The sequence below is a fragment of the Balaenoptera borealis genome, assembly GCF_965194805.1.
Source record: "Balaenoptera borealis genome assembly, chromosome: 21".
Classification (NCBI taxonomy): domain Eukaryota; kingdom Metazoa; phylum Chordata; class Mammalia; order Artiodactyla; family Balaenopteridae; genus Balaenoptera; species Balaenoptera borealis.
In genome coordinates this window covers 15379994-15395207 of record NC_138880.1, presented here as the reverse complement: position 1 = coordinate 15395207, position 15214 = coordinate 15379994, and the positions used below count along the sequence as shown (strand labels likewise).

The following is a 15214-nucleotide window of genomic DNA, read 5'->3' as shown; positions in this document are numbered from 1 at the left end:
CAAAGATCTGCTGAATGAATAAGGAATAAGATGTGATGAAAAAGTCACAGGGAAAAACAGCCAAGCTACTCTGAGATCATTTCTGTAAGGGGGTGGATGAGAAGTATTAAGGAGATGTGAAGGAAAGAGGGTCTGAGTACAGTCAGAAGGACTGGGGGTGGCTTCTCAGAGGAGGCGACACATGTCCTGAGTCTTAGGGACGATGGGCCTTCATCAGGTAGGAGAGAAGGGGTGGCAGCTGGCTGTGGGCCGAGAGCCGGCCAGAGGTCGGGTATGGCTGGCCCTCCACAGTCAGGGAGCGTCACGCGTCCGGAGGGTGGCTGGGGTCTGCTTGGGAACCTTGTGTGTCATGCCCGGGATTTTGAACTTGCACCATAATCACCAGGAAGCCATTCAAGGCTTTCCAATAGAAAGTTGATGGGGCCTGATGTTGAAAAATCAATTGGTTTCAGGGACAAAAAGACTAGCGAGGAGGAGGCCAGTTGACACTCAGTCACAGGGATCTTGGCAGAGACAGGAGGACCTACAGGAAAGCAGGGGCCGAAGAGAAAGTTCCATGGGCAGATTCACTCATTCAAGACACACTGATGAGGTGGGGTAAGAGGTCTCAGTGGAAGGCTGACTGCACGCGGGAAGGGTTGAGTGGACAGACCCCCAGCCTGGCAGATGGCGCAAAGCGATGCCATCCCCGGAGACGGGCGGAGGCACGGGCAGTGAAGAGCTCCGGGGCAGGGGGACGAAATGTGCGCGTCCAAGGGAGCTGCCGGGCGGGACGATGGAAACAGGCCCGCAGCTGAAGGGAGGGGTCAGCTGGGGGGCAAGCCCCAGAATCCCCGCAGGTTACGGAGCCTGCTCTTCCTGGGACGCGGCAAACGCCTTCAGCGTATTTAGAAGCTCAGTGAAGCCACACCCTGTTGTACTGCTGTTAAGCGGGACTTTTCTGTCCTCTGCCGCCTTGCCCGCCGTGGAGAGACCGCCCCTCCCAGGCTCAGCCAGCTAGTGCCCACACGTAGTCAGCAAGTCAGACGCGAGCGTGCTTCTCATGCAAACCAGCGAAGCCAGGGTCCACACCCCTAACCACCCCGTTTATCAGGCTCTCACACTCCAGGCCACTCTACCTGCCCTGATCACACCAGGGCCGGGCTCCGGACAACTCGGGACTGTCTTTGTGCCCCAGAGCCCGCGGAAACTATCCAAACCGGCCCATCCTACGTGTGCTCCCCTGCCTTGCCCGTGCCTTCCCGCAGAGACCACAGCACAGGCCCCTCCCCCACTGCCTCCCCTACCCTCAGCCTCCAGAGGTGGGGCCCGTGGGTGCTTCCCCACGCAGCCCCGCCCCCGCCCCAGGGCACGGCGTGCCCCTCCCCGAAGGAACTGTAGTAAACTGTCTTTTCCCCGGCAGTCGTTTCCTGATCTGTTGGCCTCATCGTATCTCCAGTCTTCCATTCCCACACTATAGGAGTTTGTCCAGGCACATGGGCTCTGGCATCTACAGTATGAAAGGAATGATCCCACTCATCTCCTCTTTATCCCAGGAAGATGGGTTTAGGACACTGACGTTTACGAAGTAGCTGCAGGTGGCCTCATAAACAGATCTGCATGTACTTCACCTTGACCCCTTCGTGGTGGTGGAGGGGAAGGTGAGCCGGCACGCTCTCCTGCCTACTCAGCACACGCGTTTACCTGCCTTGCGTGGGTACCTCAGTTAATAAGCAAAACAGTCCTAGGTAAGTCAGTGAGTAGATTTTACTCTAGCATCTATATTTGGATTCTGAAATTTTGATTTTAATGATTACCTTTATGTTATGCATGGTGTACATACTAATATTTCTGGTAGAAATAACAGCAACTGGATTTATTGAGCGCTACTTAATCTGTGTAAGGAATAATGCTAAATGCTTCCCCTGCAACGGTCTCTAAATGCACAGAACGAGCTCAGGAGATAGTGCTGCTGTGATCTGCACCTGTCACAGCACTAACACATTGCCGGATTCAAACTCAGAGGGCATAACTCCGGAGCCTGTCGAACTGCCTTGAGAAAATAAATACCAACACCGCTTTTAAAAAGCTGTTTGCTGGGACTTCCCTGGTGGCGCAGTAGTTAAGAATCCGCCTGCCAATGCAGGGGACACAGGTTCGATCCCTGGTCCGGGAAGATCCCACATGCTGCGGAGCAACTAAGCCCTTGCGCCACAACTACTGAGCCTGTGTTCTAGAGCCCACGAGCCACAAGTACTGAGCCTATTTGCTGCAACTACTGAAGCCCGTGCGCCTAGAGCCTGTGCTCTGCAACAAGAGAAGCCACCTCAATGAGAAGCCCGTTCACCACAACAAAGAGTAGCCCCCGCTCGCCACAACCAGAGAAAAGCCCGCGCGCAGCAACAAAGACCCAACTCAGCCAATAAACAAATAAATAAATAGTCAATTAGCTACAAAGTGGGAAACTCAGGATTAAAAAAAAATGGTTTGCTGTGTTAATTAGCTTGAGCTTTTCCTGATGTTATATTCTTGCATTACATTAGAATGAGTTTTTTTAAATGACTTCTTTTTTCCAAAAAGGATTCTAAGGTTACTGATATATGCATTATAGTAAATTAGGCAAAAGAGTTGAGCAGTTTTATTTTTAATTCTCCAGTATGTCTTGATTCTGGATAAGTAAAAGATTTGTAATCTTAAAATGTCCTGCTGTATGGAATCTCTTCGTCCCAAGCCCATCCTCCCCCTTTTTTTCCTAAACTCTCCAAGTCCTTAGGAGGCCCTTACCTATTTAAGAAACCCTCTCTGCTTCCCAGACTTACCCTTAAACATTGGTGCTCCTAAAGTCACAGATTGGGTACAGTAAAAATGATGGCATAAGGGAAAGAAGCACTATCTTTTCCACTTAATTGTCCAAGAAAGTATGGAGATACCTAAGCAGAGAGGGAACAAATTCCAGTATCAATGTGGCTGATGGGAGACTAAATCAAAGAAACACTATTCCTCCCAGTCGTGAAAGCAACAAGGCAAGGAGCTGTCTTACTCCTTACAAAGAACAAAACAAATCAATGCAAATCAATGTGATACACCCCACAGGCAACCTCCACATTTAAGCCTCCTTTCCTTCTGAAATCCCATCCCATCACCACCCTTCATGTTTTACACTTCTGAGATCAGTGAAAAATTCTCCATTGTGATTAAGCCAAATTCATCCATTCCTTAAAAAAAAGGTTTTTTAATCGAGTCCGTACTAACTGATCTGAGTGCAGTTAAACATACTTTGCCTATTTATTTGGTGAGGTAAAGGCCACAGAATCTTCATCCTACTTTTTACAAAAGGCTTAATTGGTCTTAAATATCCTTATGTCATAACAATGTAACTGCCAAAATTCCTATGCAAAGTAATCACTATAGGTTTGAGAATACTTGCAAACAGTAAGTATCTAGAATCTTACTTGAATTGGAACGCTATAGTATATACACGCAATAATCCAAGTTTGAAATGCAGCGTGAGCCTTGTCCTTTATTATCGGTAATACTTTCTGGAAAGGAGAAAGCTTTGCCCAGCAATTTTCAAACCAGCTCATTTTTTCTAATTCTGTAACACATGACCTGCCAAAATCAGAATTTGCTTCCTTCTTCAGTTCCACCACTCCACAGACAGATAGGGTAGCACCACAAAAGAAATGGCAAGCGCCAGAAAATAAAAATGATACTTATCTGTTTCCTGCATGTTCAAGGACCAGTCCGTTAAGAAGCCACATGGAAGTGTAAGTTATATTCCAGTATGTCTTTAAAAAAAATTTTTATATTGGACTATAGGTGATTTACAGTGTTGTGTTAGTTTCAGGTGTACAGCAAAGTGAAACTGTTATACATATGCATATATCCACTCTGTTTTAGATGCTTTCCCCATATAGGCCAATAGAGAGTATTGAATAGAGTTCCCTGTGCTATACAGTAGGTCCTTGTTGGTTATCTATTTTAAATATAGTAGTGTGTATATGTCGATCCCAATCTCCCAATTTATCCCTCCCACCCACCTTTCCCCTTTGGTAACCATAAGTTTGTTTTCTATGTCTGTGAGTCTGTTTCTGTTTTGTAAATATGTTCATTTGTATCATTTTTTAAAGATTCCACATATAAGCGATATCATATATTTGTCTTTCTCTGTCTGACTTACTTCACTTAGTATGATAAACTCCAGGTCCCTCCATGTTGCTGCAAATGGCATTATTTCATTCTTTTTAATGGCTGAGTAATATTCCCTTGTATATATGTACCACATCTTCTTTATCCATTCATCTGTTGATGGACATTTAGTTTGCTTCCATGGCTTGGCTATAGTATACAGCACTGCAATGAACATTGGGGTGCACGTATCCTTTCGAACCATGGTTTTCTCCAGATATATGCCCAAGAGTGGGATTGCTGGGTCATATGGTAGTTCTATTTTTAGTTTTTTAAGGAACCTTCATACTGTTGTCCATAGTGGCTGTCCAATTTACATTCCTACCAGCAGTGCAGGAGGGTTCCCTTTTCTCCACACCCTCTCCAGCATTTATCATTCATAGACTTTTTGATGATGGCCATATTCTGACTGGTGTGAGATGATATCTCATTATAGTTTTGATGTGCATTTCTCTAATAATTAGTGATATTGAGCATCTTTTCATGTGACTCTTCGTCATCTGTATGTCTTTGAAGAAATGTCGGTTTAGGTCTTCTGCCCATTTTTTGATTGGGTTGTTGTTTTGTTTTTTGATATTGAGCCACATGAGTTGTTTGTAAATTTTGGAGATTAATCCCTTGTTGGTCACATCGTTTGCAAATATTTTCTCCCATTCTCTGGGGTTTCTTTTCGTTTTGTTTATGGTTTCCTTTGCTGTGATAAAGCATTTAAGTTTAATTAGGTTCCATTTGTTTATTTTTGTTTTTATTTTCATTACTCTAGGAGGTGGATCCAAAAAGATATTGCTGCAATTTATGTCAAAGAGTGTTCTGCCTATGTTTTCCTCTAAGAGTTTTATAGTATCCAGCCTTACATATAGGTCTTTAATCCATTTTGGGTTTATTTTTGTGTATGGTGTTAGAGAATGTTTTAATTTCATTCTTTTACATGTAGCTGTCCAGTTTTCCCAGCACCACTTATTGAGGAGACTGTCTTTTCTGCATTGTGTAGTTTCATCTCTTTTGTCATAGATTAGTTGACCATAGGTGTGTGGTTTTATTTCTGGGCTTTCTGTCCTGTTCCATTGATCTGTATTTCTGTTTCAGCACCAGTACCATACTGTTTTGATTACTGTAGCTTTGTAGTATAATCTGAAGTCAGGAAACTGATTCCTCCAGCTCCATTTTTCTTTCTCAGGATTGCTTTGGCTATTTGGGGCCTTTTGTGTTTCCATACAGTTTGTAAAATTTTTTGTTCTAATTCCGTGAAAAATGCCATTGGTAATTTGATAGGGATTGCATTGAATCTGTAGATTGCTTTGGATAGTATAGTCATCTTCACAATATTGATTCTTCCAATCCAATAACATGGTATATCTCTCCATCTGTTTGTGTCTTCTTTGATTTCTTTCATCAGTGTCTTATAATTTTCTGCACACAGGTCTTTTGTCTCCTGAGGTAGGTTCATTCCTAGGTATTTTATTCTTTTTGATAGGATGATAAATGGGATTTTTACCTTAATTTCTCTTTCTGATCTTTTGTTGTTAGTGTATAGGAATGCAAGAGATTTCTGTGTATTAATTTTGTATCATGTAACTTTAACAAATTCATTGATGAGCTCTAGTAGTTTTCTGGTAGCATCTTTAGGATTTTCTATGTAGTATCATGGGATCTGCAAACAGTGACAGTTTTACTTCTTTTCCAATTTGGATTCCTTTCATTCTTTTTCTTCTCTGATTGCCTTGGCTAGGACTTCCAAAACTATGTTGAATGAAAGTGGCAAGAGCAGACATCCTTGCCTTGTTCCTGATCTTTGAGGCAATGCTTTCAACTTTTCACCATTCAGTATGATGTTAGCTGTAGGTCTGTCATATGGCCTTTGTTATGTTGAGGTATGCTCCCTCTATGCCTACTTTCTGGAGAGTTTTCATCATAAATGGATGTTGAATTTTGTCAAAAGCTTTTTCTGCATTTATTGAGATGATCATATGGTTTTTATTCTTCAGCTTGCTAATGTGGTTTATCACACTAATTGATTTGTGGATATTGTAAAATCCTTGCATCCCTGGGATAAATCCCATTTGATCAGGGTGTATGATCCTTTTAATGCATTGTTGGATTTAGTTTGCTAGTGTTTTGTTGAGGATTTTTGCGTCTAAATTTCATCAGTGATATTGGCCTGTAATTTTCTCTTTTTTTGTGGTATCTTTATCTGGTTTTGGTATCAGGGTGATAGTGGCCTCATAGAATGAGTTTGGGAGTGTTCCTTCCTCTGCAAGTTTTTGGAAGAGTTTTGGAAGGATAAGTGTTAACTCTTCTCTAAATGTTTGATATAATTCACCTGTGAGGCCATCAGGTCCTGGACTTTTGCTTGTTGGGAGTTTTTCAATCACAGTTTCAATTTCGGTACTTGTGATTGGTCTGTTCATATTTTCTATTTCTTCCTGGTTCAGTCTTGGGAGATTGTATCTTTCTAAGAATTTGTCCATTTCTTCCAGGTTGTCCATTTTATTGGCATATAGTTGCTTGTAGTAGTCTCTTATGATCCTTTGTTATTTCTGTGGTGTCAGTTGTAACTTCTCCTTTTTCATTTCTAATTTTATTGATTTGAGTTCCTCTCCCTTTTTTTCTTATCAATTTTGTTTAGGTTTATCAATTTTGTTTATCTTTTCAAAGAACCAGCTTTTAGTTTCACTGGGTTTTTTTCAATTGTTTTCTTCGTCTCTATTTCATTTATTTCTGCTCTGGTTTTTATGATTTCTTTCCTTCTGCTAACTTTGGGCTTTGTTTGTTCTTTCTCTGGCTGCCTTAGGTGTAGGGTTAGGTTGTTTTAGATTTTTCTTGTTTTCTGAGATTGTAAGGTTGTAAGATTCTGAGATTGAGTAAGATTGTATTGCAGTAAACTTCCCTCTTAGAACTGCTTTTGCTGTGTCCCATAGGTTTTGGATTGTCATGCTTTTGTTGTCATTTGTCTCTAGGTTTTTTTTTTATTTTGTCTTTGATTTCTTCAGTGATCCATTGGTTGTTTAGTATCATATTGCTTAGCCTCTAAGTATTTGTGTTTTTTACAGTTTTTTCCTTGTAGTTGATTTCTAACCTCATTGTGTTTGGAAAAGATGCTTGATATGATTTCAGTTTTCTTAAATTTACAGAGGCTTGATTTGTGGCCCAGCATATGATCAATCCTCAAGAATGTTCCATGTGCACTGGAAAAGAATGTGTATTCTGCTGCAGTTGGATGGATATAAATATCAATAAGTCTGTCTGGTCTAATGTGTCATTTAAGGCCTGTGTTTCCTTACTGATTTTCTGTCTGGATGATCTGTCCATTGATGAAAGTGGTGTGTTAAAATCTGCCACTATTATTGTGTTACTGTTGATTTCTCCTTTTATGGCTGTTAGTATTTGCCTTATATATTGAGGTGCTCCTATGTTGCATGCGTTTATATTTACAATTATTATATCTCCTTCTTGGATTGATCCCTTCATCATTATGTGGTGTCCTTCTTTGTCTCTTGGAACAGTTTTTATTTTAAAGTCTATTTTGTCTGATATAAGCATTGCTACTCCAGCTTTCTTTTGATTTCCATTTGCCTTTTTCATTCCCCTCACTTTCAGTCTGTATGTGTCCCTAGATCTGAAGTGGGTCGCTTGTAGACAGCATATATACAGGTCTTGCTTTTGTATCCATTCAGCCAGTCCATGTCTTTTGGTTGGAGCATTTAGTCTGTTTACGTTTAAGGCAATTATTGATTATGTATGTTCTTATTGCTATTTTATTAATTGTTTTGGGTTTGTTTTTGTAGGTCTTTTTTCTTCCTTTCCTCTTTTGTTCTCTTGTGATTTGATGACTAACTTTACTGTTGTGTTTGGATTCCTTATTCTTTTTTGTGTGTGTATCTATTGTAGATTTTTGGTTTGTGGTTACTATGAGGTTTTAATACAGCAATCTATATAAAAACAGGATTGTTTTAAGTTGCTGGTCTTTTAATTTCAAATGCATTTCCAATATCCTGCATTTGTATTCTCCTCTTTTCACGACTGCTGGTTTTCATATCATTTTGTGTGTGGATGACTTTCTACCTTTACTGTAATGTTTGCCTTTACCAGTGAGCTTTTCCATTCGTGATTTTCTTGTTTCTAGTTGTGGCCTTTTCTTTTCCACCTAAAGAAGTTCCTGTAGCATTTGTTGCAAAGCTGGTCTGGTGGTGCTGAATTCTCTTAGCTTTTGCTTGTCTGTAAAGCTTCTGATTTCTATGTCAAATCTGAATGAGAGACCCTTGCTGGATAGAGTATTCCTGGTTGTAGGTTCTTCCCTTTCATCACTTTAAATATATCATGCCATTCCCTTCTGGCCTGCAGTTTCTGCTGAGAAATCAGCTGATTACCTATGGGAATTCCCTTATATGTTTTGTTGCTTTTCCCTTGTTGCTTTTAATATTTTCTCTTTGTCTTTAATTTCTGTCAGTTTGATTACTGTGTGTCTTTGTGTGTTCCTCCTTGGGTTTATGCTGCCTGGGACTCTGTGCTTCCTGGACTTGGGTGACTGTTTCCTTTCCCATGTTAGGGAAGTTTTCAGCTACTATCTCTTCAAATATTTTCTCAGGTCCTTTCTCTCTCTCTTCTCCTTCTGGGACCCCTATAATGTGAATGTTGGTGCGTTTAATGTTGTCCCAGAATTCTCTTAGACTGTCCTTATTTCTTTTCACTCTTTTTTCTTTATTCTTGTCCACAGCAGTGATTTCCACCATTCTGTCTTCCAGCTCACTTATCCGTTCTTCTGCCTCATTTATTTTATTGATTCCTTCTAGTGTATTTTTCATTTCAGTTATTGTATTGTTCATCTGTTTGCTTGTTATTTAGATCTTCTAGCTCTTTGTTAAATATTTCTTGTATCGTCTCTATCTATGCTTCTGTTGTTTTTCCAAGATCTTGGATCATCTTTACTATCATTACTCTGAATTCTTTTTCAGTTAGATTGCCTATCTCCAATTCACTTAGTTGTTCTTTTGAGGTTTTATCTTGTTCCTTTGTCTGGGACGTATTCCTCTGCTGACTCATTTTGTCTAACTTTCTGTGATTGTGGTTTCCATTCCATAGGCTGCAGAGTTGTAGTTCTTCTTGGCTTCTGCTGTCTGCCCCCTGGTGGATGAGACTGATGTAAGGGGCTTGTGCAGGCTTCCTGGTGGGAGGGCCTAGTTTCTGCCCACTTGTGGGTGGAGCTGGGTCTTGTCCCTCTGGTGGGCAGGGCCCTGTCAAGGGGTGTGTTTAATGGGCAGCTGTGGGCTCAGGAAGACTTGAGGCAGCCTGTCTGCTGATGGGTGGAGCTGTGTTCCCACCCTGATGCTTGTCTGACCTGAGGCCTCCCAGCACTGGAGCCTACAGGCTGGTGGCTGGGGCCAGGTCTTGGTGAGAAAATGGCAGCCTCCAGGAGCACTTGCACCAATGAGTACTCCCCAGAACTACCGCCACCAGTGTCTTCGTCCCCACAGTGAGCCAAAGTCGCCCCCCCTCCCCCCACCAGTAGGAGACCCTCCAATACCAGCAGATAGGTTTGGCCCAGGCTCTTGTGAGGTCACTGCTTTTTCCCCTGGGTCCTAGTGCACATGAGACCTTGTGTGCACTCTCCAGGACTGGAGTTTCTGTTTCCCCCAGTCCTGTGGAATCCCTGTGATCAAATCCCACTGGCCTTCGAAGGCAGATGCTCTGGGGGCTCCTCCTCCTGAAACCAGACCCCCAGGCTGGGGAGCCTAATGTGGGGTTCAGAACTTTCACTCCTGTGGGAGAACCTCTATGATATAGTTATTTTCCAGTTTGTGGTTTGCCCACCTGGCAGGTATGGGATTTGATTTTATCGTGATTGCACCGCTCCTACTGTGCTGTTGTGGTTTCTTCTTTGTCTTTGGATGTAGGATATCTTTTTTGGTAGGTTCCATCATTTTTTTATTGATAGTTGTTCAGTAGTTAGTTAGTTGTGATTTTGTTGTTTTCGTGAGAGGCGGTGAGCTCACGTCCTTCTACTCTGCCATCTTGTCCCCACCCACTGTATGTATCTCCAGTATTTCTTAAGGTAAAACATTTTCATAGCTAACCTGCCGAATCCTGTCTTTTAAATGAAAATCAGTAGACAAATTGAGTCAAGTGGCAGTTTTTCAGAATATATATTTTAATTGGTAAAGGAGGAAAATCTCTTTGGAAATGAGAAAGAAATATTCCATAAGTTATCTAAAAATGAAAGGCAAACAGCAAGCTGCAATTTGCCCAAAGAAGTTCACACTTCCCTTCTGAACTGGAATTTTAAGTGTCTCAATCTGTAAAGCAACAGGATGGAGACAGGAATTCACAAATAAAATTTTTTTTAATTAAAAAAAAAAAATCCTTCTATTGTACTTTTGCCTTGCTTTTCCCACTGAAAGTATATTTTTGCCCTTCATGATCCCTGTCTATATTGAAGGTCAGTTAGGCTGCCACTCAGAAGTTCTGAAGGATAAATACGCAACAGATGGATGTGTTAATTAACTACATGGTGGGAATCCTTTCACAGTGCATACGGATATCAAATTACCACAGTGTACACTTTAAATATCTTACTTATCTGTCCATTACATCCCAATAAAGCTAAAAAAGAAAAGATCAGTGGGTGCCAAGGGTTAAGAGGGGAGGGAGGGATAAAGAGGGGGAGCGCACAGGATTTTTAGGGCAATGAAAATATTGTGTAAGATACTGTAATGGTAGATACATGTCATTCTGTATTTGTCCAAACCCATGAAATGTACAACATCAAGTGTGAACCCTAATGTAAAGCGTGGGCTTCGGGTGATAACGAGGTGTCAGTGTAGGTTCATCACCTGTGACGAATGTTCCAGTCTGGGTGGGGAGGCTGTGTGTGGCCAGGGCAGGGGGTAGATGGGGTCTTTCTGTACCTTATGCTCGATTTCACTGTGAACCTAAAACTGCTCTTAACAACTAAGTCTGTGTTTTTAGAAATTGCTACCTATACTTTAGGTATAGGTAGAGTTCTGAAGGAGGCTGATTTCCCTCCAAGAAACTCCGTTTCCCTTCTACTGTTCAGTAAACAGGGGGCTGGCAGCGGGGGTGCACGTCCATTCACTGCCTTCAGACTGCACTGGGCCAAGGATAACAAGTGTTTGTACGAATTTCCTTAAAACTCACAAATCTGTTTAATACCAACACACCAGGGAGCAAAACCATTCCTGAAAGTGGCACTAAGAATTATTTATTTTCTGCATGGAGCTAGGTATTGTTAGGCACAGTGACTGCAGGTGAGCATGGGCATGAAACTTCTCTCTGGAATGATGAAAATGTTCTAAAATGAGGTTGTGGTGACAGCTGGACAACTCTGTAAATATGTGAACCATCGCTGAATGGGCAAGTTTTATGGTATGAAAGTATACCAAAGCTTTAAAAAAAATGTTTATCAGACAGAATCCATATCCTTAAGGAGGTCAGAATTTTTCAAAGCAACCCAGCAAATCTGCTACTAGATGAATTTTCATCTCATCTCCAAGGCAAATATCCTTGAAAATCAGCCCAGGATTGCCAAAGTATGGAAATGACTCGTATTTCTATCTGATAATCAGCAAAGGGACCAAGAAGTCACTCAGTTGATACATTTCTCCTCGGAGAGCGAGGTGCAGAAGGACAGGCATTTCATTGAATTCATGTAACTTCTTCCCCATGGAATGCTGGTAGAGACTTCACCATCATCCAAGGTGAATTATGAGAATAAGTCACTTTAAAAAAAAAAAAAATCACTACTTGCTCTTTATTCTCTGTCTGTAGGGGAATAACAAACCTCGAAATTTTAAAAAATGAGAAATAGAAAAGCTTGGAATTCATAAAGAAGATCCAATCAAATTAACAGTCATCAATGGTTTTTCTTTATAAAGTTCATTGTAGCACCATTATTTTACACATGGTCAAAGACAGGCCATTAATGACAAGTCTCATTTGACCTATAAAGGAGAGGAGTAAACTGGTCAAAGAAGAGCTTGGGATGCCTTTTTGAAACCACTGTAAGGTCTAGATCAATGACCTAAGAGTAGGGTGATTATTCTGGTTTTCCTGGGATGGTTCTGGTTGCTGCCTATCGTCCTGGCAAAATTATTACGAATTCTCCTGAAGATGAGACCCACTGGCCTGGGAGCCCTGGAGGAGAGCTCAACGAGCACAATGTCTGGCACACACATGACAATCATCTGAGTGACTCGTTTTCTTAAAGACTAGTGCCTGGCCCTGGAAATTCTGATACACACGTGCCTGATGAAGAAAGTCTGATCTTGACCATTGACCTGCATTTTAGAGGAGGAGAGAGCAGTAAAAGGTCACTCTCTAGTGACTTGCCTAAGTTAACTGGGGCTGGAGTTGCAAAACCAGGGCAATAACTCCAGTCTACCAATTTCTACTGTCCGCTGAGACCCTAAGTCTAACTCTCAGAAGCTCTCAGGCTCAGACCCAAGCTGTCTGGACCTAATGACCACCTCCTGGGACAGCTTTCCTCATCGATCCCCAAATCCCCCACTTCCAATACATTGCCATCCACTTGTAAATTAGAGTTTCCACTGGGCTGTGCAGGGCCTGACAGTTTGTTTCCATTTTGTTCTCAAGAATATTCCTTCATTTAGAATTGAGAGTTACCCTCTAAACCTGCCATCCATTGTATGAGACCTTTTATAAAAAATCCATTTCAAAATAAAACTGTTCACAGAGCTAGGTCAAAAGCAGTTCAGTCCCTAAAGGTATCCCCTCCAGCATCTAGAAGTCTCAGGTCATGTGGCTCTGATTACCCAAGGCTTTAAAGCTGCTTGTTCATTTCAGGTATGATAACCTGGAAGAGAGAGGAGCTGATAGCATTTCTGCAGGTTGGTATAAATGTCCTTTTGTGGCAGTACAACAGAAGCCCGTGAGAAGACACTGATAACTCTGGCTATCTTGCCTATTAAATGCCACGTAGCTATGGCAAAACAATAGGTTACCGTCTCTCCTGGCTCAGGAAAATCTACACCCATGCAAAGCCTATTGAACAATTGTTTCCCTCCATTTCCAGACCCTGTTTTTTATAATATCCCTTTATCCTTACCCTATGTGTGAGAAAGGCACCAGCGTATACCAATTCAGAGAATGGTAACATTTCTGATGTTTGGTATGCTCAGGACAGGGGAATGTTCTGGTTCATATTTAGTTACTGGGTAATCCTAAGAAGCATTTCAAAGTTTCACAATGTCATAGGGTTATATATTAGTGATAAGTTAACCTTAAAAAGCATTCTGAATAGAAGAGCATGAGAGAAGAATTTCCCTTGGGTGTTCCGTGACATTTTCCAGCAAAGATGGATTAGGGATGTTCTGTCTAGTGAGTCACCCAGTTTGGAGAAAGGGGACAGCTGCTAACGAGTGAGAAATCCCCAGCAGACCCTTGCTCTGCAGACAGCATACCGGGGGCAGGAAAGCTGCTACTTGCAGGGTCAGAGACATAAGTTCCTATCACACAAGCTCTCAGGAATGCAGCCTGACAGCAAGTTTCTCAAGATGCCGTAACAGGTCACCATTCTCAAATACGAACTTTCCAACCTCCCTATACAAAGCTTAGATATGGAAAAAATATTCTATGTGGTCAACTAGGAAGAAAAATGGAAATCTCCTTCATGAATACTCTGTTGATATCACCCAGAAGACCAGGGACTACTGCTTTTCAAGATTTGCAGTAGAAAGGTATTTCATCTCAGTCTAAAGTGGCCTGTTCAGTTCTTAACACTACAGAAAAAACCAAACAGATGAGTTTAACCTAAGTTTATCATCTGAGTTTAATGCTAAGCTAACCTTGTATCCAAAAGTTAGTTCACACGGGTACATTCTGTGTCTTTAAGTCCATTTTGGGGAAGGTGAGAAAAAACCACACTGCTTCTGATTGTCGAGGACTGATTGATAGAGAATCAGAGACCCACAAGAAAAAAGGATCTACTACAGATTTTCTGCCAGCTTTTCTTATTTAATGAGCCCTCGCTGTTTTCTGAAGTGAGGGCCCACTTCATACTACAATGACAGAATTATGACTCTCCATCAAAAAAAAAAAAACATCGCTCTTTTTGGTTCATATATCTGCAAATATACTAAAAAACAATGAATCATACACTTTAAACAAGTGAACTGTATAATATGTGAACAATATCTCAAAAAAGCTGTTTTAAAATGTTCTTTTATCAGCAAAAGTAAAAAACAAAAAATCACAAATAACGAAAAATGAAAGTTCCTAGTTTGTTGTATAAGCCATAGTTTTGCTATTGCCCAGATAACTAGGTCTGCCCTGGGGGAGCTTTTCCAGGTTTGATGAAAGGTACTTTAACCTGGACTTCTGTTCTCAGGAGTGAGGGACGGGGCTGCGGGTTCAGAACTCACTTGGAACATGGGCTGATCACAGTCGGTGTGGGTGGGTAAACCAAGGCAACATTCACTCGCTCGCTGCCATTCTTGGGGCATATGATCTCTGCCACGCCTTCTGGTCTGGGCTGACTCAGCAACTCCCCTGCAGGAGAAAGAAACATGCATTAGTGAGATTTGCCTTCAAAAATGGGGCCACCTTAGAGAGGGGGTGGAGGAAGCAGGGAGCAGGGCAGGTAGTGAGGACGACGGGAAGGGTCTGCAGACAGTGGAATCAGAGAACAAATGTGCAACCAGAGCAGAACTGGCTCTGCTCTCAGTGGCTCATCTGTATCACTGTGGAGAACATTCTAATGGTGATGGCAGGAAGGCTACCGTTTGGGACAAAGACAGCATCTGTTCTGCTATTTTCCTCACCTTCCTTTCCCCAGATGGGCTCCAGAGATCTTTATCTAGACGTCGCAGCAAACCGAGCCAGGATCCCTTGAGCCCGGAGAAGCGGGGCTGCCAAGGAGGTGTTCATAATTAGGATGGGGGCAGATGGAATTCGCAGCAGCCTTGCAACAAAGCCCTGTATTAATGATCTGGAAATGCAGCTGACTAAAGGTGTGTTATCAAGGTAAACAGGCCGGCTTCATGCTGGCAAGAGGATTTCCTGGGTAGGTATGTGT

At 41.9% G+C, this 15214-nt stretch overlaps 1 protein-coding gene across 6 annotated transcripts in view; it reads right to left on the bottom strand.

Moving 5' to 3' along the window:
* Nucleotides 1-15214, bottom strand: part of MFHAS1 (multifunctional ROCO family signaling regulator 1) — a 124479-nt gene that overhangs the window by 4445 nt on the left and 104820 nt on the right. For 2 of the 6 annotated variants that reach the window (XM_082374944.1, XM_082374945.1), the window contains one exon: nucleotides 14562-14688. In XM_082374944.1, the coding sequence (XP_082231070.1) occupies nucleotides 14562-14688 (127 nt within the window). Of the gene's footprint in view, nucleotides 1-2798; nucleotides 2910-14561; nucleotides 14689-14960; nucleotides 15101-15214 lie in introns of those variants that run through there. The other 4 variants (XR_014239081.1, XM_082374946.1, XM_082374949.1 and 1 more) reach the window with 4 other exon arrangements.